At 42.5% G+C, this 21,680-nt stretch overlaps 1 protein-coding gene across 3 annotated transcripts in view; it reads left to right on the top strand.

The window, feature by feature from the left end:
• Positions 1-1,261: 1,261 nt before the first annotated feature.
• srfb (serum response factor b) overlaps positions 1,262-21,680 on the top strand; it is a 52,222-nt gene continuing 31,803 nt past the window's right edge. For all 3 annotated transcript variants that reach the window (XM_030155809.1, XM_030155810.1, XM_030155811.1), the window contains exons 1-2: positions 1,262-2,296; positions 12,358-12,624. In XM_030155809.1, coding sequence (XP_030011669.1) covers positions 1,703-2,296; positions 12,358-12,624 — 861 coding nt within the window. In that variant the 5' untranslated portion in view covers positions 1,262-1,702. The remainder of the gene's footprint in view (positions 2,297-12,357; positions 12,625-21,680) is intronic.

The raw sequence follows: 21,680 nt of genomic DNA, 5'->3' as shown, positions 1-21,680 counted from the left end.
GTTTATCTGTTATATTGTTTACCTGTTTAATAATTGCTTACCTGTCTTATTGTTGTTTATCTGTTTTATTATTTGTTTTATTGTTGTTTACCTGTTTTATTGTTGTATACCTGTTTCATTATTGTTTAACTGTTTTATTGTTGTTTACCTGTTTTATTGTTGTTTACCTGTTTTATTAGTTTTTATGCTTTATTGTTGTTTACCTGTTTTATTGTTGTTTACCTGTTCTGTTGTTTACCTGTTTTATTGTTTACCTGTTTTATTGTTGTATACCTGTTTTATTATTGTTTACCTGTTTTATTGTTGTTCACCTCTTTTAGTGTTGTTTACCTGTTTTGATGTTGTTTACTTGCTTTATTGTTGTTTACCTTTTTTATTATTATCTGTTTTATTGTTTCCCTGTTTTATTTTTGTTTCCTTGTTTTATTTTTGTTTACCTGTTTTATTGTTTACCTATTGCATTGTTGTTTACCTGATTTATTTTTGTTTACCTGTTTTATTGTTTACCTGTTCTGTTGTTGTTTACATGTTTTATTATTACCTGTTTTATTGTTGTTTACCTGTTTTGTTGTTTACATGTTCTGTTGTTGTTTACCTGTTGTTGTTTACCTGTTTTATTTTTGTTTACCTGTTTTATTGTTTACCTCTTCTGTTGTTGTTTACCTGTTCTGTTGTTGTTTACCTTTTATTTTTGTTTACCTGTTTTATTGTTTACATGTTCTGTTGTTGTTTACCTGTTTTGTTTGTGTTCTGTTGTTGTTTACCTGTTCTGTTGTTTATGTGTTCTATTGTTGTTTACCTGTTCTGTTGTTGTTTACCTGTTTTATTGTTGTTTACCCGTAGTAAACTTCATGAACCTGTAGATTCTTTCTCATATTTGTACTTTTTGTTCACTTCCTGTTGACTTTTCCTTCACTTCTTCAGTTCTTTTCTGCTTTAACTCCTCTAACTGCTCTGTTTCTTTACATGTTTAGTTCTTTTTCTGGACCAAACTTCTCGTTGTGGATTAAATCTCCTGTTTTCCGTCGGTGTCTCTGCCCGGTTCACGGTGACGTTTGACGGTAGCGCAACCATTTTGGTATTCTAACAAGTGCTCCCCGTCAACCAATGGCAGCGCTCCTCAGATAATCCTCAGCCAATCAACGCGCACCGTTGTGACTCACCAAATAAGGAGAGACAGCGCCATATAAGGAAACATTGTATCTCTTTATAAGGAGGGAAGTAGTTCTTGGTGGAGGTATCACTCCGCGGTCCTACACGCTGTTCTAAGGTGACTGTCAGCCGCTTTCATGGTTTCCGGATCGTAAAGGGTTAAACCGTGCGTTAATAACCGGGTGTTACCGGTGGTGTTGACGTACACTCAAACGGTTTGCGGTTAGTTTCAGTTTGCTGAGGGGCTAGTTGTTGCGGCGGATCGACACGCAGATACGTCCTCTGCATTTTCCTTTTTGAGAACGTGCGGGGGGTTTTGGCGGCAGAGGAGGAGGGTGATCCGCAGGAGCAGCGGGTCAGGGCACCGGGTCCGGGACAGCAGCATCACTCCAGCTACTCTGTGTCGGTTGTTTCCGGAGGCTCCGACCCGAACACCCCCCGACTCTGTTTACACCGGTGGCCGGACGTGCATGCGCTTTACCGGACTGTCACGAGGAAGGACGCGCGCTCCAGCTCGAGGCTGGTGTTCGGACTCGGTTCCGTCAGTAGAATGTTACCGAGCCAGGTCGGGTCGGCTCCATCTGGGAACGGGTCCGCTTCAGGCAGAGGCTCCGGGGGGCACGGGTCGGGGGTCGGGGTCCGTCCCGTGCTGGTCCGAGCAGGGCAGGGTTTACCGGGGGTCGGCAACGACACCGGCAGAGAGCCGGTGGGGATGCTGGGGGCCAACGGTCCCAGAGGAGCCAGGCCGGGCAACGGCGCCGGGGTCACCCCCCTCCAGAGCGGCATGGTGGGGCTGAACGCCGGGGTGGTCCTGCCCCACGGGGCCCGGTTCGACCCGGACCGGGAGAGCGCACCCCTCTGCAGCTCCGACAACGACTCGGACTCCGTGGACGACGACGACCCCGTGGGTTCACTCGGGGACAGGAGGGGGGTGAAGCGGGAGAGAGGGGAGATGGAGGCCGCGGTGACCGGCCAGGAGGTGGGAGTCCCGCCCGGGGGGTACAGCATGGTGCCCGGGGGGGTGGCCGGGGCCAAACCGGGCAAGAAGACCCGGGGACGGGTCAAGATTAAGATGGAGTTTATTGACAACAAGTTAAGACGGTACACGACGTTCAGCAAGAGGAAGACTGGCATCATGAAGAAGGTGAGACATGGGTCAACACACAAGGAACAATAAGAATAATAATTAATAATAATAGTAATAATAACAACAATAATAGTAGTAACAATAATAATAGTAATTATTATTATTATTATTATTATTATTATTATTATTATTATTATTATAGTTCCTCAGAGGGGTCGGAGGTTCCAGGTTTTCCTAAAAAACCCAAACACTGGAGTCAAACTCAGTCTGCATGTGAACATGTCAGAACATTGGACTTAAAATAGATTGGAGCAAATGACTATTCTATTTCTGAATCCATCCCCCACCCCTTTTTTTTTTTGTTTCTAAACTATCTGACCCCCCCCCCCACACACACACACACACACACACACACACACACACTACTCCATCCAATGAGGTTTCCAGATAAACAGACACATTCATCCAACCAGGTCTGATAGAGGTGGGACACTGGACCTCCATCAGACCTGGACATGGAGGTCCAGGTGATGGAGGTGAGTGTGTGTGTGTGGGGGGGGTCATGTGGTGAACAGTGGCATCAGGCCTGGAGGTGGAAACAGCTGACCAAACACCAGGACCAGGTCACAGAGACGGCAGAGGATCTGGACAGGCTGTGGGTTAAACCAGGTCCTGGTTTAGTCGTGGAAATGGTTCAGTGCTGGATCTGGTTCAGGCCTGGTCCCGGTTCAGTCCTGGTCCTGGTTCTACATCATCACCATGAACTGATGATGACAGATATGGAGGCGTACGTTCATGTCTTGGTTTATTTCCTCAGATTGTTGAAGGTTCTGGTGTTTGTTCTAGGTCTGTGGTTCTGAAAGGTTCTACTGGTGTCTTGAGTTAGGCTTGTGTTGTGTCTTTGACATGGTTTCATCTTGTATATTTTTAATATTATTCTTTTCTTGTTTTACATTATTTGAAAATTGTTGCGTCTTCTTTGTGTCGTTTTCATTTTGTTTTGTCCTTTTATGTCCTTTTGGTCTTGTCGTCTTGTTGCGTATTTTATGTAGTTTTACTTTTGTCTTTAATTGTAAACTTTATTTGTCATCAGAACGGCAACACAAACCAAAACAATATGATTAAAAATAAGTCAGACTGATGAATTATTAAGAAAAATAAAAAATATAAACATTGATAAAAGATTAAATTCATAAACTAAATAAAAAACATCTTCTATTCATCTCGTTGCATCTTTTACTTATAATTTCACACCAAAAACAACCGCATGGTTTCTATAAGTTTAACCCCAGACTTAAACTAGGGGGGTCAAACATATGGGCCAAAGCGGGCCAGAGGTTCTGATCTGACCCACAGAATGAATCTGGGAAGTTCAACACTGACACTGTGCACATGAAGTTAAAGGTGTGGAACTCATTTTAATTCAGGTTCCACATTCAGACCAATGTGATCAAAAGGAAAATAAACAAAATAACCTTTAAATAATGACAAATACAAATGTTCTTGGTTTAATGTGAAAAAAATAGCATTCAATTGTGGAAATATTTACATTTAAAACTGTCCTTTTGCAAAAAAATGTAAATAATGAGAATTCATTTAAAAATTAAGTGCCATCTTATTAATATTCTGTCTGTTATCAAATGTTTGGTGCATTTGTAGATCCACCGTATCTGTACATAATGTAGAAACTGTTTACATTTGAACACAAAATGCAACAATATTCAGCCTGTTATTAAATGTTTGTGTAAATGCACATGCAGAAATGATAAGTTGAAGCATAATGTTGTTAAAATTGCACTTATTTTTCTATGAATTTAAATTTTTTTCAGGTTATTCAAATGTTTTGTGTGAAAGGATAGTTAGTGAATGTAAATGTCTTTATAATGTTTTTTTATTGCACTAAAACACAGATGCAAGTTTGTATTGGTCATTATTTATGGGTTATTCTGTTTTTATTGTACTGGTTCGGCCCAGTTGAGGTCGGGCTGGGCTGAACGTGGAACCCTGGGATCAGAACTATCAGAACCACATCATCCACGACTCAACTCCACAGTTGCTACTGTGATAAAATACTGTGTTCTTTGTCCACGACGTGACGTTTATTCTTTGTAAAACGAGCTTGGCTGTGGAACAGAGATGGCGGTGGTTTTTCTGAAGTCCGTGTTTGTGCCAGTAAACACTTGTGAGGCAGGTTTGATTCTAGAGTTTTCATCTGTCCGTGATGCTCCAAAGCAGCGCTTCTGTTTTTTTAATGTTTCCCAGACTGTTGTCGTGGAAACTGAAGTGTCTTTATGTAGGCTCTTGGCAACACCAACACTGTTTGACACGCTGTGGAGATGGAGATGTTGAAAACGTTGCCTACACTGTGTCAGCCGTCACACAAACTGACAGGTGGGCGGAGTGGGCGGGTTCATTGTAGACTGGTCTCAAACTGGTTCCATTTTGGAGGATTCAAGCCCAGGTTCTGTAGAGTTACACAAGCCAAAGCGTTCAGTCAAAGCCTCGGAGTCTACATGTGATCCAGTTCCCTGTTCTCTACTTCCTTATTATTCTGACAGAGTGAGTCCATGAGCAGTTCAGGAACACACACACGTACTCTGATTACATCAGGCACATCAGGTAGACTATGTTCACTGCCAGTCTAATGCACTATTCGTGAGTTTAGGGTCAGATCTGATTTGTTTGTGTGTTGGTTCATATTCTACATTAACTGCGACTTCTATCAGTTTTGAGTCTGAACTGAATGTGACCCACATGCACTAAAGAGGTCCTGAAGTGACTCACATGCACTAAAAAGGTCCTGTTTGTCGCATTTCATTGACGTAAAGGTCAGATTAATGCAACCTGGACGTTCAGACTGAAGTCACATTGGAAAATATCAGATCTGTATCAGATTTAGGACCACATATGAAAGTGGTCTGGGTCAGATTTAGGACCACATATGACAGTGGTCCGGGTCAGATTTAGGACCACATATGAAAGTGATCTGGGTCAGATTTAGGACCACATATGAAAGTGGTCCGGGTCAGATTTAGGACCACATGAAAGTGGTCTGGGTCAGATAAGTGCTGTTCAGACTGTCTGAAACAGATCAGTTCCAGGTCACATATGGACAAACGTGTCTTCATCTGAATGTAGACTTAAAAACAGTTTCATATTTTCATGGTGGTAAACTTCAGTCGCTTCCGTCGGCCTTTGGAATAAACATAAAATTTAAAAAGTACAAATTAACAAGGAAATACTTTTCGTCTTTTACAACATTTTAGTTTGGTTGAATTTTATGCAGTGTTTTCTTTTTTTGTAGTTTAATCTTTTGCGACAATTCAGTCTAGTTACAGCTTTTTCATTGCTTTGGTCTAGCTGCAACTTTTGAAACATTTTGGTCTTGTTGCGACTTGTGCTGTTTTCAGTCTCGTTGACTCTTGCAAAGTTTTGGTCCAGTTGAACCTTGGCGATTTTTTTTTTTTTTTTTTTTTTTTTTTTTTTTTTGTCTAGTTGAATCTTTGGCAATTTTTTTTGTCTGGTGGAATCTTATGTGATGTTTTTGGTCCAGTTGAATGTTTAGCGATGTTTTTGGTCCAGTTGAATGTTTAGCGATGTTTTTGGTCCAGTTAAATCTTTTGCGATGTTTTTGGTCCAGTTGAATGTTTAGCGATGTTTTTGGTCCAGTTAAATCTTTTGCGATGTTTTTGGTCCAGTTGAATCTTTTGCAGTGTTTTTGGTCTGTTTTAGTCTTTCGTAATGTTTTTGTCGTGTTGTGGGTTTAGTGACATTTGGTCTTTTTGAATGCGATCTTTGAGATGTTTCGGGTTTATGGCGCCATTCGCAAGACTTTGGTTTTGTGAAGCTGTTTGCGACATTTCATCTTCATCATGACTTATGCGACATTTTGCTCCTGTCGTATCTGTTGTAGAGCTGAGCTTACTGATTAATTTCCACCTTGATGAGTCTTTTCTTGTATTTTTGACTAATCTCGTTATTGTTTTTTGTTTCAAATGCCACAAATGGTTAAAGCGTTTCATGAAGTTCAACTTGTCATCATTAAATGTCTTCATTCATCACAAAATGACACAAAACCTGAAAATATTTACATTCAAGAAGATGGAATCAGAATCAAACTGATCAATAGTTGGTTAATTTAATAAATGATAAATTGTTACAGCTTTTGTGTAGAAAACTGTAGTGAAATTCAACCATTTAACAAAATAATGATATGAAATCCACAAGTTCTAAAAATGCAGTAGAATCATTTAATTTCCTGGTTGAAGATCCTTTGATTGAGCCTCGTTACTGATTATGTTTCTCGTAATCATTAGACTGAAGTGTTGCACCTTCATATGTACTTATTATACGAAGGGTTAGCTTAGTTTATATGTAAACATTAGGTCAAATTCTTATTTTTCTGAGCTGCAGAAATTGCAGATGTAACATGTGATCTCTGTGATGTGTCTCCTTTGGTTTGGTTTGACATAAAAACATGATGGAAACATGGATCAACAGGTTGTTTCAGTCCAGTAGTTTCTCCATTAATGTAGAAGAAAAGGTAGACGTGTGTTTGTTTAATGTTCAGTTTAAAGACCAGAGATGTTCAACGGAGGTTCTGGTTCCACATTCAGACCAATAGGATCTAAAATGGATCAGAGCCAGTCCAATAAGAACAGAATAAGCTATAAATAATGACAAAAAACTAAAGCCCGACCGATATGGGATTTTTGGGGCCGATACTGATACTGGGGGCTAAAAAAAGCTGATATCCAATATATCGGCCGATATCCGATATTGGCCAATATATGAAATAAGAACACTGATCTACACAGGATATAATAATCTTATATTAGCTAATTGTGGACAGGTGGATAAACAGTTGCATTAATCTTTGTTTATCTCACAAATATAATTTACACAACTTTCAAATGCAAACTATGCAATCACAAAAATAATTAGAGCAAAAAATATTACTGACCACACAATTATGTTTTCACTCAAATTTTGATGTGTCTGCCTCACGGCGCTACAACTTCTTATGTGGACTAAGGACTAAACTGAGCATGTGCAGAGTGAATTAGGTGAATCCTAAGTTGTTCCTGATTGGAGCAATTGCAAGAGTTAAAACTGACCTGTGTTACAACTGTCCCCAGTCTCCCCTACACTATTAACACCACGGCCTGTCTGCAGAATGAAACTGAGGGAGACAGGAAGTGCACGGACATGGGTGTGTGTGTGGGGGGGGTGAATACTTCATAAGACCAGGGGGGGGTCTGTGATTTTCGGAGCCGGGTGGGTCTAGCGGTCCATCCTCGTTAGAGCGCACGGTACCAGTCCGTGATTTTCGCCGGGGTGGGGGATAGGAGCGGGGAGGGAATAAGCAGTCCATCCTTGTCAGAGCGCGCGCGGGGGGGGGGGGGGGGGGGGGGTGATAGCGTCATTGTCCGAGCAGGAGTGAAAGTGAAACTAATGCCGTGTTTCCTCTACGTGGAATCGGCTCGGCTCGGCTCAACTCGGTATTCCTGGAGACCGTTTCCATTACAGGATACTGCTGACTTTACAGTACCTGGTCGTCATAGTGATGCGGCGCGTTACTTTCGTGTCATCTGTCCAGAGAGTTGTTGATAAACTCGCTCATTGCATGTTGCCTCGTCTGAATTTTTACGTCGGCCACCAAAGACTGAATCTCCTCGACCGACCATGGTGTAGTTTTGGGCTGTTATCATGTGGATTAATGTACCGCTATATTTACTGTCCACTTCCGCATCTGTTTTTTTGTAAAACGGCGGGTCACAGAGACAACTGTCTGACCAATCAGTGGCCTGCAGTGCTTACACGTCACGTTTTAGTATCTGGTACCCAGTCCTGGAACCTCGGTGGAGGTGATACCAAAAAAAGTAGTACCGGGTACCAGATTCCAGGTCCTTTTTTGTAATGGAAACGCAACAAAGGCCGAGCCGAGTCGAGTCAAGCCGATACCACGTAGTGGAAACGGGACATAACTCGCTTTACAGTTCCTCTTATTCTCTGGCCAGCACACACACACACACACACACACACACACACACACACACAGGAGCAGCGGGCGACAGAATCTCCGCACAGCAAAAAAAGTTAATATATCGGCTACATCAGCTACATATTGTCCGATGTTGATTAATTGGTGATACGCTATAATTGGCCTGATTAATAGGCCGGCCAATTAATCGGTCGGGCTCTACAAAAAACCCTTTGACCCATGAAAATATTTACATTTCTTAACGGTTCAAACATAGATGTGAAAAACCTGAACAAACAGAGACACCCTGGACCAGGACAGACCAGTATGTGGGTCTGGGCACAGCCGTAGTGGACCTCAGCTGATACAGGAGTTTTTACTGCCTCGGATGGGGGTCCGATACTGTAGGTCATCCACAAACCAGTACAGGACTAGTATAGGACCAGTACAGGACCAATAGGGAACCAGTACAGGACTAGTATAGGACCAGTAGGGGTCCAGTGGTGGTCCAATAGGTGGACCAGTGGTGGTCTGATGGTGGTCCAGTAGTGGTGTTATGGTGATCCAGTGGTGGTCTTATGGTGGTCTAGTGGCGGTTAATTGGTGGTTCATTGGTGAACCATGGTGTTCCAGTAGTGGTCCAGGTGGTGGTCCAGTGGTGGTCTTATAGTGGTCCAGTGATGGTCCAGTGGTGGTCTTATGGTGGTCCAGGGGTGGTTCATTGGTGGTCCAGTGGTGGTCCAGTATAGCTGCTGTGGTTATAGCATATATACAGGGTGGGGAAGCAAAATTTACAATGAACATTTAGTTGTTTTTTCTCAGCAGGCACTACGTCAATTGTTTTGAAACCAAACATATATTGATGTCATAATCATACCTAACACTATTATCCATACCTTTTCAGAAACTTTTGCCCATATGAGTAATCAGGAAAGCAAACGTCAAAGAGTGTGTGATTTGCTGAATGCACTCGTCACACCAAAGGAGATTTCAAAAATAGCTGGAGTGTCCATAAAGACTGTTTATAATGTAAAGAAGAGAATGACTATGAGCAAAACTATTCTGTCTGGAAGATACTATTAAAGAAGAATGGGAGAAGTTGTCACCTGAATATTTGAGGAACACTTGCGCAAGTTTCAGGAAGCGTGTGAAGGCAGTTATTGAGAAAGAAGGAGGACACATAGAATAAAAACATTTTCTATTATGTCAATTTTCTTGTGGCAAATAAATTCTCATGACTTTCAATAAACTAATTGGTCATACACTGTCTTTCAATCCCTGCCTCAAAATATTGTACATTTTGCTTCCCCACCCTGTATATATATAATATATATATATTTGGGATATACCGGTACAAGTATCGGCATCAGCTCCAATACTCAGTGTGTGTACTCGTACTCGTAAAAGATATCCGATACAAATGCACCGATACCACTTACAGCCGTGTGACATTCCCAGTTCAGTGCAGCAGGTACGAGGAGGAGGAATAATGTGTGGGGAGTGTGGAGATTTAACCAAATAAATGACAGTGATAAAAGTAACGCTGACTGCAAGTAACGTTACAGACTCGGACAGATACGGACGCAGTGTTCTGTCCGTCCTCTGCATACATTCCATCTGTTTATCAGCTGCTGGTGGATGCGTAAACAGAATGAGAATACCAGCGGGAGTACGGAGCGGTGCGGATCACCGCCAACAGAAGGCAAAACGAAACTTCTCACTCATTTCTCTTTTCTCTTCCTGCTGAAGCTAAGCTTTTAAACCTTACCAGTGAAAACACTGCAATATTAGTATCACGTTAGTGTTACCTCTGTCGTCTCCATGTTTGTTATTACTGACTTTCTTCTTTTTCTCAAAAAAACTTTACTCTTCTTCGTGGTATTTGTCCAGTATGGTTAATTAAGAGCGGCGCCCCCTGGTGGATTAATTGACAAACGCTCATTCCAACACATTAAATGTCAGTAGCAGCACTTTGTTCCAGTCAGACTAATGACAACGACAATAAAGCACATTTACAAAAGGAACTAAGAACTGGAATGGGATTATTAAGTACTCGTATCGGTACTCAGTATCGGCAAGTACTTAAATGTAAGTACTCGTACTCGGTCTGGAAAAAAGTGGTATAAATAAATGGTTATATTATGTACACACACACTATAATAACATACCTGAGGTCTGTGAACCCGTTGTCATGGTAACCGTGTCCATGGTGCTGTTTGACACAGTGGACAGTTGTCTTTTATCTCCACACTGATATGGACAGTGTCTCTGATGTAGAGCACCTCCATGACCGTTCCATAAAAGCCTCTTATTTACATGTGGTTTGTGTGGAACGGCGTCCAGCGGCGTCGGAGCGTCCTCACCACAGTGACACTCATGTGGACCTTAAGGTCCTCCACAGACCTGATGACTCACCTAGATGCTTTTATCAGGACTGGAGTCCTGAATGCACCATGTATGGAACCACTGCTGATTTTGAACATGAGGTTGAATCAGTTTTGTAATGAATGAGGACGGAGACCAGTGGTGACCAAATGACCAAATATGGTCACATTCATTTATCTGTTATCATAAACGTTTATGGTCTGATCTGTGAAAGCTGAGGGAGATACATGGATTTCAACTGAAACATAAAGGTTTAACAGACAAATAGGACTGCAGGTGTAGACCAGGTCAGACCATTAGGATCTTAAGTGGATCAGAACCAGAACCAATAACAGAAGGAACTATAAATAATGACAAATACAGATGTTAGTATTTTAGGGCAAAATAACCCATAACATTTTTATTACATATATTTACCATAAATGCAAATATTTACATTTATAAACGATCCAAACAGAAAAATATGAATAACCTGAAAAAAAACATTTGTTAAGAAAAATAAGTGTAAAAAACATTATGTATGTGTTTATCTTTATGTAAGTGTATTTATATTTATACAGATCAGACAGCACTATCAGTTATGTGTATTTGTATTTATACATGTGTAGTATCAGTTTTGTGTATTTGTAGTAGTTATTAGTACTTACACTAGTGCCAGCAGGGTTAGTGTTTACAGAGTTCAGTAACAGTTGGATGGGATTCTGTCCTCATCTCCTCTGTCCTCTTTCCTCATCTCCTCTTTCCTCATCTCCTCTGTCCTCATCTCCTCTGTCCTCTGTCCTCATCTCCTCTGTCCTCAGCTCCTCTGTCCTCAGCTCCTCTGTCCTCAGCTCCTCTGTCCTCCATCCTCATCTCCTCTGTCCTTATCTCCTCTGTCCTCCATCCTCATCTCCTCTGTCCTCTTTCCTCAGCTCCTCTTTCCTCAGCTCCTCTTTCCTCATCTCCTCTGTCCTCATCTCCTCTGTCCTCTTTCCTCTCTCATCCAATCTTTGAGTTTTATGTTTCAGACCCTCCTCTCCTCATGTCCTTGTCTCCTCGTGTTTTCGGATCCCTGTCTCCTTGTGTCCTCATCTCCTCGTCTCCTTGTCTCCATCTTTCATCTCTGTGTTATACATCAGGTCTTCTTTTCTATTTTTAGCTGCCATATTTTCTCTGATGCTGTATTCTTCTTCTCCCTCTGCTTTTTCTTCTTGTTCTTCTTCTCCCTCTTCTTCTTCTTCTTGTTCTTCTCTCTCTTCTTCTTCTCCTCTTTCTTCTTCTTCCCCTTCTCCTTCTGCTCCCTCTTCTTCTTCTCCCTCTTCTCCCTCTTATTGTTCTGCTCCCTCTTCTTCTTCTTATTCTCCTTCTCTCTTCTTTTCCTTCGTCTTCTTCTCCTTGTCACTCTTCTCTCTCCTTCTCCCTCTTCTTCTTCTTCTTCTTCTTCTTCTCCCTTTTCTCCTTCTTCTCCCTCTTCTTCTTCTCCTTCTTCTCCCTCTTCTTCTCCTTCTCCTTCTCCTTGTTCTTCTTCTCCCTCCTTCTTCTTCTCCTTCTTCTCCTTCTCCCTCTTCTTCCTCTTCTTCTCCTTCTTGTTCTTCTTCTCCCTTTTTTTCTTCTTCTAATTCTTCTTCTTTTGTTTTTTTTTTCCCAGATACTCACCTTATGGAATCTCACATTTTGATGCAATAACTCTGAGATGATCCAAGGCCCAATATGGTGGTTGTGAGCGCGCTCAGTTACTGAGTTTCTGAGGCTGTGTGTTTTTTGTCCTCAGGCCTATGAACTGTCCACGCTGACGGGGACGCAGGTCCTCCTGCTGGTGGCCAGTGAGACGGGTCACGTGTACACCTTTGCCACCCGTAAACTTCAGCCCATGATCACCAGTGAAACAGGCAAAGCGCTCATCCAGACCTGCCTCAACTCACCCGACTCTCCGCCGCGCTCCGACCCGTCCACGGACCAGCGCATGAGCGCCACAGGCTTCGAGGAAACCGACCTGACCTACCAGGTGTCGGAGTCGGAGAGCATGGGTGACACCAAGGTGAGTGGGCGGGGCTAGAGGGGGTGGTCCTATAGGCCAATCAACCAGTCATACTGTTTGGCTGTATGACTGTTGTTGTCCTGTTTGGAGACCACAGGACAGTTTAAGGTCTTTGGGTTTGTTTTGTGTCACTGTAAACAGGTGTGTTTGTTTTTTACACCTTGGTACATCTTTTATTCCACTTTTACATCACTGAGTCATTTATGTTGTTGTTTCTTTTATTATTTATTTACAGGTGATACAACAAGATGCAACTCTTTTGTCCTATTTTTTTTTTTTATTTTATTTTATTTTATTAGCGATAGTTAACAAGACATTGTGGACAGAAAAACAACATATAAACAAAGGGAAACTCAAACAAACCAAAAACAACGACAGTAATGACAACATCATATTACAGTGAAAAAGCTAATGAATGTAAAGACTTGTATTTTTATTTTTGTCTCATTGTGACTTTTAAGTCTTTTTTGTTTGTTTTTCACCTTATTTCATTTTGTCCCATATTTTCTGTCTTGTTGTGTCTTTTATGTCATTTGTTTTTACCTTTTACATCCTTTATTTTTCTAATTGTCAGCCTGCATTAAGGATTTATTTGAACGAAAACGTCATTTTCATCTTGTTCTGGTTTTTCTGGGCATTTTTTTTTAATCTTGTTGGAGCTTTGACACTGAGTCCGTTTACATTCACACCAATACTCCGATCATTATCCGATGTCTGCAGTTCTCAGATTATTCTTGATCATGTAAACAGGATAATCTGATAGTCTTTATCCGATAACAGCAGTAATCTGATTATAATAAATCAGATTAACACACCTGGGTTTGTCCCCAATGCTCTGATGTCTTCACACATGTAAACAGGTTCATCTGATTTATTTGGGGGTTTTTTTATGTCTGTTTAAACACAATTAAAATACTAGACAACAGAAGTTACATGGGAAGACAACAGGAAGTTGAAGTCTACCATCACTATGTACGTACGAACTCTGAAAGAAATCCAATAATGGACTGGAGTGTCTAAACCAGGGTTTACGATTATCGCATTTCTTAATTCCATGTAAATGCATTAGATCCGATTCTTCCAAGATATTGGACTTTTCATGTAAACAGGTCAGTGTCTTCATCTGGCTGTGTTTTTAGGACTTTATTATGTCCTTGTCGTCTTGTAGTGTTTTTTTGTCATGCTCTGTTTTTTTTATTTGTTACATCTTTAATGTTATTTATGTCTTGTCTTTTTTTTTTTTTTACATTGTTTTCTCCACATTACATCATATTTGTGTCGTTGCATAATTTATTTTTGTCGTTTTCTTGTTGTTGTGTCTTTTATGACCATCTGTTCGTCTTCGTCTTTCATTCTGGACCCAGATCCAAAATGGACATAAGTATCCGGACATGACTGGTCCTAAGTACTGATGTGGATGTATATGAGGGTGGATCTGATGCTTTTATTTTGATGGCCCGCTTGTCTCCAGTGTTTTTGTGACGGTGTGGACGCTGTTGCTGTGGACACGTGTCTTTGGACCCGTGTGTCCTCATTTGTCTGCTGTTCAGAACCACAGATACTGGACTGAGTGTTTGTGTGACTCACTGTCTTTGTAACAGTAACATGAATTTGTTTTGTGAATTAAAAATAAAACTGATAAAGCGGTGCACAGTCACTCATGGATAAAGTGGGAAATGTCTCCAGAAAAGGCCTGAGGAGCAGGAGAAGAAGATGGCCCATAAGTCAAACCCACCAGCAGCTGTGGAAAATAATCAGTGTCCTTTTGTAAACACGCCTCTGAACTTTTGCCCGTTCTAATGCGAGGCCTGGGTTCAGGACAGCGGGTTTTGGTTCGGAGCAACTTTTAATTAAACCTAAAGTCTGGATTGGCCTTCAAAGGCAGAGCGAGAACCAGATAAGATGCAGAGTCTTTACACCCCCCACCCCCACCCCCCCCGTTAAAGGGAGGTTTACCTTCGTGACCTCTCATCCAGGAAAACCTGGTAACGCTCACACAGATAAATCACCGCAGGTCTGGGTTGTGTTAAGATGAGAAACATGACGCCTGCTTTAACAACCACTTCACTGTTTATCTTAGATTTTTGGGAAGCTGCTGTTTTATGTTGAAATCCTTGAGCTCGTTAAGTTCCTACGAGTCTGGAATGAAGGTTTGGGGAAAAGACGGTGTTTGACTTACATTTAAGGTCCATTTCTTAACATTGGAATGAGCTGTTTGTCTCCATCCACTGTCCTTGGTCCTACACAGTCATTGGTAGGGCTGGGTAAAAAAAAATCGATTTGATCGATCTTAGATCGATTTCGTTTTAATTTTGCATAATCGATTAATAGTGGATGAGATCAATTTTTCAGAGCAGGTCCAGGAGTATGCGGAAGCGCGGCCAGCACCGTCTTAGGCTCTGGTGCAGAAAAGACACGGAGGAAGGGTGGGGAAAACCCCTCCGCTGGAGGTCCTCCCAGCCTCAAACTTAAACCCGCAGTGTGAAGGAACTGGCCACCCGGAGGTTCTCCGAGGCGAGTCACAGAAGCTGGTCATTCTTGGAATATTAACTTGGATCCATACTATCACCTATGGCTGAGTATGGGGTTAGAGGAACAGTAAAGAGACAATGTCTGTCCGCTACGCTACCCCCACCACCACCACCACCCACTGAACATCCAAATGAGTCATATCTGATGACCATGAAAAGATGAAGAACTGTATTTTATACCATAGGATTAGTGGATCAACAGGTATTAAACAGTTTAGATCAGTAGATGGTTTAGGTTAAAGGAGGATCTTTGGGTCTTTAAGGGTTAAAGGAGGACGTTTGGGTCTGTAAGGGTTAAAGGAGGATGTTTGGGTGTTTAAGGGTTAAAGGTGGACGTTTGGGTCTTTAAGGGTTAAAGGTGGACATTTGGGTCTTTAAGGGTACGTTTGGGTCTTTAAGGATTAAGTGTTTTTTTTGGGGGGGCTTTCTTTGCTCTGGTGTCTGTATAAATGGTTTATATCTTTTTTTTTTTGGTTGAATGCTGGTCTTCGCTCCTTCTTTTGTTTTTTGGGTTGAATGCTGGTCTTTGGTCCTTTGGTTTTTTGGATTGAATGCTGGTCTTCGGTCCTTCTTTGGTTTTTTGGGTTGAATGCTGGTCTTCAGTCCTTTTGTTTTTTGGGTTGAATGCTGGTCTTCGGTCCTTTGGTTTTTTGGGTTGAATGCTGGTCTTCGGTCCTTCTTTGGTTTTTTGGGTTGAATGCTGGTCTTCGGTCCTTTGGTTTTTTGGGTTGAATGCTGGTCTTCGGTCCTTCTTTGGTTTTTTGGGTTGAATGCTGGTCTTCGGTCCTTTGGTTTTTTGGGTTGAATGCTGGTCTTCGGTCCTTCTTTGGTTTGTTGGGTTGAATGCTGGTCTTCGGTCCTTCTTCTTTGGTTTGTTGGGTTGAATGCTGGTCTTCGGTCCTTGTTCTTTGGTTTGTTGGGTTGAATGCTGGTCTTCAGTCCTTCTACCCTCCTTAAACCTGTTGCTTGTGCTCCCTGCCATCCGTCTGCTCGTATATTTCTCACTACATTATTCTGCGACTGTTCCTCAAACCTCCGAGGCTGAAGCGAAGCCATAAACTCGTCAGCGGACACACTCCACTGTCCACGTCTTCACACTATCATGTGTCCAAGGCCCAGATTCCCGGCGCCGTTTACTCAGCTTAAGGATGTCCCTTTGCAGACGGAGACCTGTGGGCCTGTGGTGTTGTGGTTGTGTTGACGAGGTGCTGACGTTGGGCGGCGTGGCGTTGGCGGTCGGTGCTGTCGGTGCGCCCCGGGCCTGCTCAGACGCTCCTGCTCAGACGCTCCTGCACAGACACCTCTGTTCATAGGCTCCTGCTTGGACGCTTCTGCTCAGATGCTCCTGTTCGTACGCTCCTGCTCGTACACTCCTGTTCGCTCCTGCTCAGATGCTCCTGTTCGTACGCTCCTGCTCAGACGCTCCTGTTCGTTCCTGCTCAGACGCTTCTGCTCATACGCTCCTGCTCAGATGCTCCTGTTTGCTCCTGCTCAGACGCTTCTGCTTGTATGCTTCTGCTCAGACGCTTCTGCTCATACACTCCTGCTCAGACGGTCCTCCTCAGGCGCACCTGTTCACTCCTGCTCAGATGCTCCTCCTCAGACGCTCCTGTTCGCTCCTGCTCGTACGCACCTGCTCAGACGCTCCTGCTCATACGCTCCTGTTCGCTCCTGCTCAGACACTCCTGTTCGCTCCTGCTCGCTCCTGCTCAGACGCTTCTGCTTGTACGCTCCTGCTCAGACACTCCTCCTCAGGCGCTCCTGTTCGCTCCTGCTCAGATGCTCCTCCTCAGACGCTCCTGTTCACTCCTGCTCGTACGCTCCTGCTCAGACACTCCTGCTAGTACGCTCCTGCTCAGATGCTCCTCCTCAGGCGCTCCTGTTCGCTCCTGCTCAGATGCTCCTCCTCAGACGCTCCTGTTCGCTCCTGCTCAGATGCTCCTCCTCAGACGCTCCTGTTCGCTCCTGCTCAGATGCTCCTCCTCAGACGCTCCTGTTCGCTCCTGCTCAGATGCTCCTCCTCAGACGCTCCTCCTCAGACGCTCCTGTTCGCTCCTGCTCAGATGCTCCTCCTCAGACGCTCCTGTTCGCTCCTGCTCGTACGCTCCTGCTCAGACGCTCCTGCTCATACGCTCCTGTTCGCTCCTGCTCAGACACTCCTGTTCGCTCCTGCTCGCTCCTGCTCAGACGCTTCTGCTCGTACGCTCCTGCTCAGACACTCCTCCTCTGGCGCTCCTGTTCACTCCTGCTCAGATGCTCCTCCTCAAACGCTCTTGTTCACTCCTGCTCGTACGCTCCTGCTCAGACACTCCTGCTAGTACGCTCCTGCTCAGATGCTCCGCCTCAGACGCTCCTGTTCGCTCCTGCTCAGATGCTCCTCCTCAGACGCTCCTGTTCGCTCCTGCTCAGATGCTCCTCCTCAGACGCTCCTCCTCAGACGCTCCTGTTCGCTCCGGCTCAGATGCTCCTCCTCAGACGCTCCTGTTCGCTCCTGCTCAGATGCTCCGCCTCAGACGCTCCTGTTCGCTCCTGCTCAGATGCTCCTCCTCAGACGCTCCTGTTCGCTCCTGCTCAGATGCTCCTCCTCAGACGCTCCTGTTCACTCCTGCTCATATGCTTCTGCTCGTATGCTCCTGCTCAGACGCTCCTGTTCGCTCCTGCTCAGACGGTCCTGCTCGTACGCTCCTGTTTGCTCCTGCTCATATGCTCCTGCTCAGACGCTCCTCAGACGCTCCTGTTTGCTCCTGCTCAGACAGTCCTGCTCGTATGCTCCTGTTCGCTCCTGCTCGTACACTCCTCCTCAGGCGCTCGTACACTCCTCCTCAGGCGCTCCTGTTTGCTCCTGCTCAGACGCACCTCCTCAGACGCTCCTGTTCGCTCCTGCTCAGATGCTCAAGCCCGCTCGGCTCATTGATAAAAATTGGATTGTGCCTCTGTGTCCATATATGGTCTGGTTTCCCTGCCTGCTCTCTTGGCTGAGGCCCCTCACATTCCTTATAAGCTGCAGCTGTCTTTAGAGTCCTGTGATTTCTCCCCCCTAAACCCCCCCACCCCCACCCCCTGCTCGTTTGGTGATATGGAGGGGAGGTATGGATGTAGATATGAGCGGCCGCTGTGGAAACATCTGAGCCATACTTTACGTCCAGTTTCATGTGAAGTCTATTTAGGTGGTTGGCAGGGACACTGTGACCTCTGACCCAGCCGGGGGGGGGGGGGGGGGGGGTTGGTTGGGGGGATCCGGCCGGTGCCCCCCACCCCCATCCCACCCTACCCTGAGGCTATGTTTACGTGTACAGATTAGTCAAGCGATGACATTTAATCAACTGTTGTATTTGAATCAAAGTGTAATCGATTCGAAAAAAGATGAAAATGAGACAAAAAAAGGATGAAACCGATGCAATAAGACAAGATCTACAGGGTCCAACAGGACGAAAACAAGATAAAAGAAACATGATTAAACTGATGAGAGGAAGAGGGAAACACACCAAAATGGAAAAGTTAAACACAACAACAACAGTAAAAGCTCCATTTATTCCAAGTTTAAGGCTGATGTTTGGATCCAGAGCAACAGATGTGGTTTAAGTTATTTATAAAAGAAGGGGAAAAAAAAGACACAGTGAGATGAAAATGGTGTTAAAGACGTAATGAGACAAAAAAGAAACAAACGACAAACATGGATGAAACTAAACAAAAAAGATGTAAAAACAGGACAAAATCACTGAAAGACATCAGATGTAACATGATATATACAATGATTTATACAATATATACTACAATATATACAATGATATATACAACAATATATACGATTCAATGATATAACAAGATCAGATAAGGTAAGATAAGGTACTTTAGGTCTGTTCTAGTGTTTGTGCTGATGATGCTGGATGTTGGGTCAGAACGTCTGGTCTGGTTTAAGTCCAACTGGTCTGGTTTCATACAGGAGTAGATCCACTTTAATCACATTAGACCCACTAGGAAAACCAACAGGTTTAGTTTGAGTCTGTGCTTTATTCCTTTAGATGATTCATTTTGTTCATGGTTGTTTATTGTGTTATGTATGTTGTTCATTTTGTTGTGTTTATTGTAATTGTTTTGTGTATTTTACTCATGATGCTCGTTTTCTTTATTTTTATTCAGTTTATGCTTTTTTTAATTCATTTTTATGCTTGTGTGTCTCTTGTTTTTTTTTTTCATTTTTGCTTTTTTGGTTAATTTTTATACTTTTTTTGTTCATTTCTTTGCTTGTTTGGCTCATTTTTGTTCATTTTTATGCTTTTGTGGTTCAATTTGAGGCTTTTTTGGTTCATTTTGATGCTTTTTTTTTTATCATTTTGATGCTTGTGTTGCTCATTTTTATTCATTTTATGCTTTTTTGTTCATTTTTAAGCTTGTGTGGCTCATTTTTATTCATTTTATGCTTTTTTTTTGTTCATTTTTTATGCTTGTGTGGCTCATTTTTGTTCATTTTTATGCTTTTTTAGTTCATTTTTATGCTTTTTGTGTTATTTTGTTGCTTTTTTGGTTCATTTTAATGCTTTTTTTTGTCATTTTGATGCTTATGTTGCTCTTTTTTATTCATTTTATGCTTTTTTTGGTTCATTTTTATGCTTGTGTGGCTCATTTTTCTTCATTTTTATGTTTTTGTTTTTTTTTTTGGTTTATTTTTATGCTTATTTTATTCATTTTGATGCTTTTTTTGGTCAGTTTCATTCATTTTGTCATGTATTCTGTTCATTATTTTATGCTCATTTGTTTTTTGTCCACTGTTCCAGTCCGACAGCTCTGTTTTTATGCAGTAGATCCACTTTAATCACATTATCTGATTCTGTTAGTAAAAGTTAGATTACAGTCAAACTAACACATATGGCCGTGTCCTTTTAAAGTCCACTTTTAGTCGTATTAATGCAGTAGTTCTGTTTTGTTTTTTTGTTTTTTTCTCGTATGTAACTGTTGTGCCTCTGATGGTCAAATGTGTTGTAGTTGGACCAGAACAGGTGGACTCAGTCCCAGGTTTCAGGGACTCATGTCCACGTTGTATGTGTGTGAGTCTGGACTGGATTCATGTGGACTCGTATGTCATACATATGGTCCAGAGTAATCTAAACACACCAGGGTTTGGGGGGGGGTGAAGGGGGGTGGACTGACATGAATGATGCTGAAGGTTTTACTCTTAAAGTCGTGAACTTTCAAATCTCTCCTGAACTCGACATGAAATCAACCATGAACTCAGGCTCGTTTAATATTTACAGCTGTTTTTTTTTTTTTTTTTTTTTTCTGAGATTGACAGCGTTGTCATGTGGGCATTAACTTGTAGAAGTCGGTGAGTTATCTAATCTAACTGGAGCCCAGTCCAGTCTAAACTCCAGGCCGACTGAAGTAAATCTAAAGTCGTGTTGTAAAATGGACAACGAACAGGGCATGTGCAGAACGGGTGCGAGGAAGCGGTGCCGTCCTGAACCTGAAGGCCTTTAAACCCTGTTTCCATTTGTTCTGGGTGGGTTTGTCCATCTGTCCACTGCTGGTGCTGGATTCCACCAGGGTTTCTTCTTCTTTTTAGTGTCCATAACCTCACCTGACTTCCTGTATTTGGTCTGAAATTATCCAGACTGTGTTCATACTAGGGCTGCTCCATTATAGAAGAAAAAAAAAAAAATCACGATTATTTTAGCAATAATTGAAATCACGATTATTAAAAACGATTATTTGTAAACCTTAAAGTTGTTTATTTTTTTTCTTGCAAAACAATGTAAAAATATACTCTTTAAACATAAATAAAGCTTTTAACCACTAAAACAAACTATGTTCACTTTTGTACGAAACAAAAAAATCTTTGAATGCAAATAAGTGTGCTGTAAATTCAAGTATGTTTCCTTTTGTAAACAAATAGTGTACTGTAATTAAACTGCTATAGACTTGCCATAGAACTGTAGCAATATAAAAAAAAAAAAACTCACGTAAAGTGCAAATTATAAATTCAAGTATGTTCAATGTAGTATGAAACATAGTAAATTCAGTGGCGTGCCGTGGGGTTTCAGTTAAGGCCTTCTGTATACATCAGCCATCTAGAATACGTACGTTAGGGTTATACGGGTTAGGGTTTGGTTAATACGGGAGTTGCAGACAAAGAGATTCGGAGACTGAAGATTGCATTGCGGACGAAGTTGTAGACGGAGTTGTTTTTGTGTTTTAGTTTTTCATAAGATTATGATAAAGGTCGCAGTGGTTAAACTTTAGATGGTTACAAAGGTTTGTTGTGTTACCGGTCGGTGCGGGCACAACTACGAAACACTTTTTGCACGTGATGTGTTTTTGCTCTTCGTCTTCTTCATCAAACCCAAAGTGATTCCATACAATTGAATTTGACTTGCCTTTTTTGTTTACTAAGCACTTCTGCTGGGATTCTCTTGCCATTTTTTCAGACCGCTAGGTACAGCTTTCCTCTTGGGGTGGACCTGCCGGCTAGCTGGCAGCAGTAGCTTAGAGGGGGGCGGGGCAGAGCAGCTCATGGTAGCTTGCGTGCGT

The sequence above is a fragment of the Sphaeramia orbicularis genome, chromosome 15, assembly GCF_902148855.1.
Source record: "Sphaeramia orbicularis chromosome 15, fSphaOr1.1, whole genome shotgun sequence".
Classification (NCBI taxonomy): Eukaryota; Metazoa; Chordata; class Actinopteri; order Kurtiformes; family Apogonidae; genus Sphaeramia; species Sphaeramia orbicularis.
This window is presented reverse-complemented; position numbering and strand designations above follow the sequence as displayed.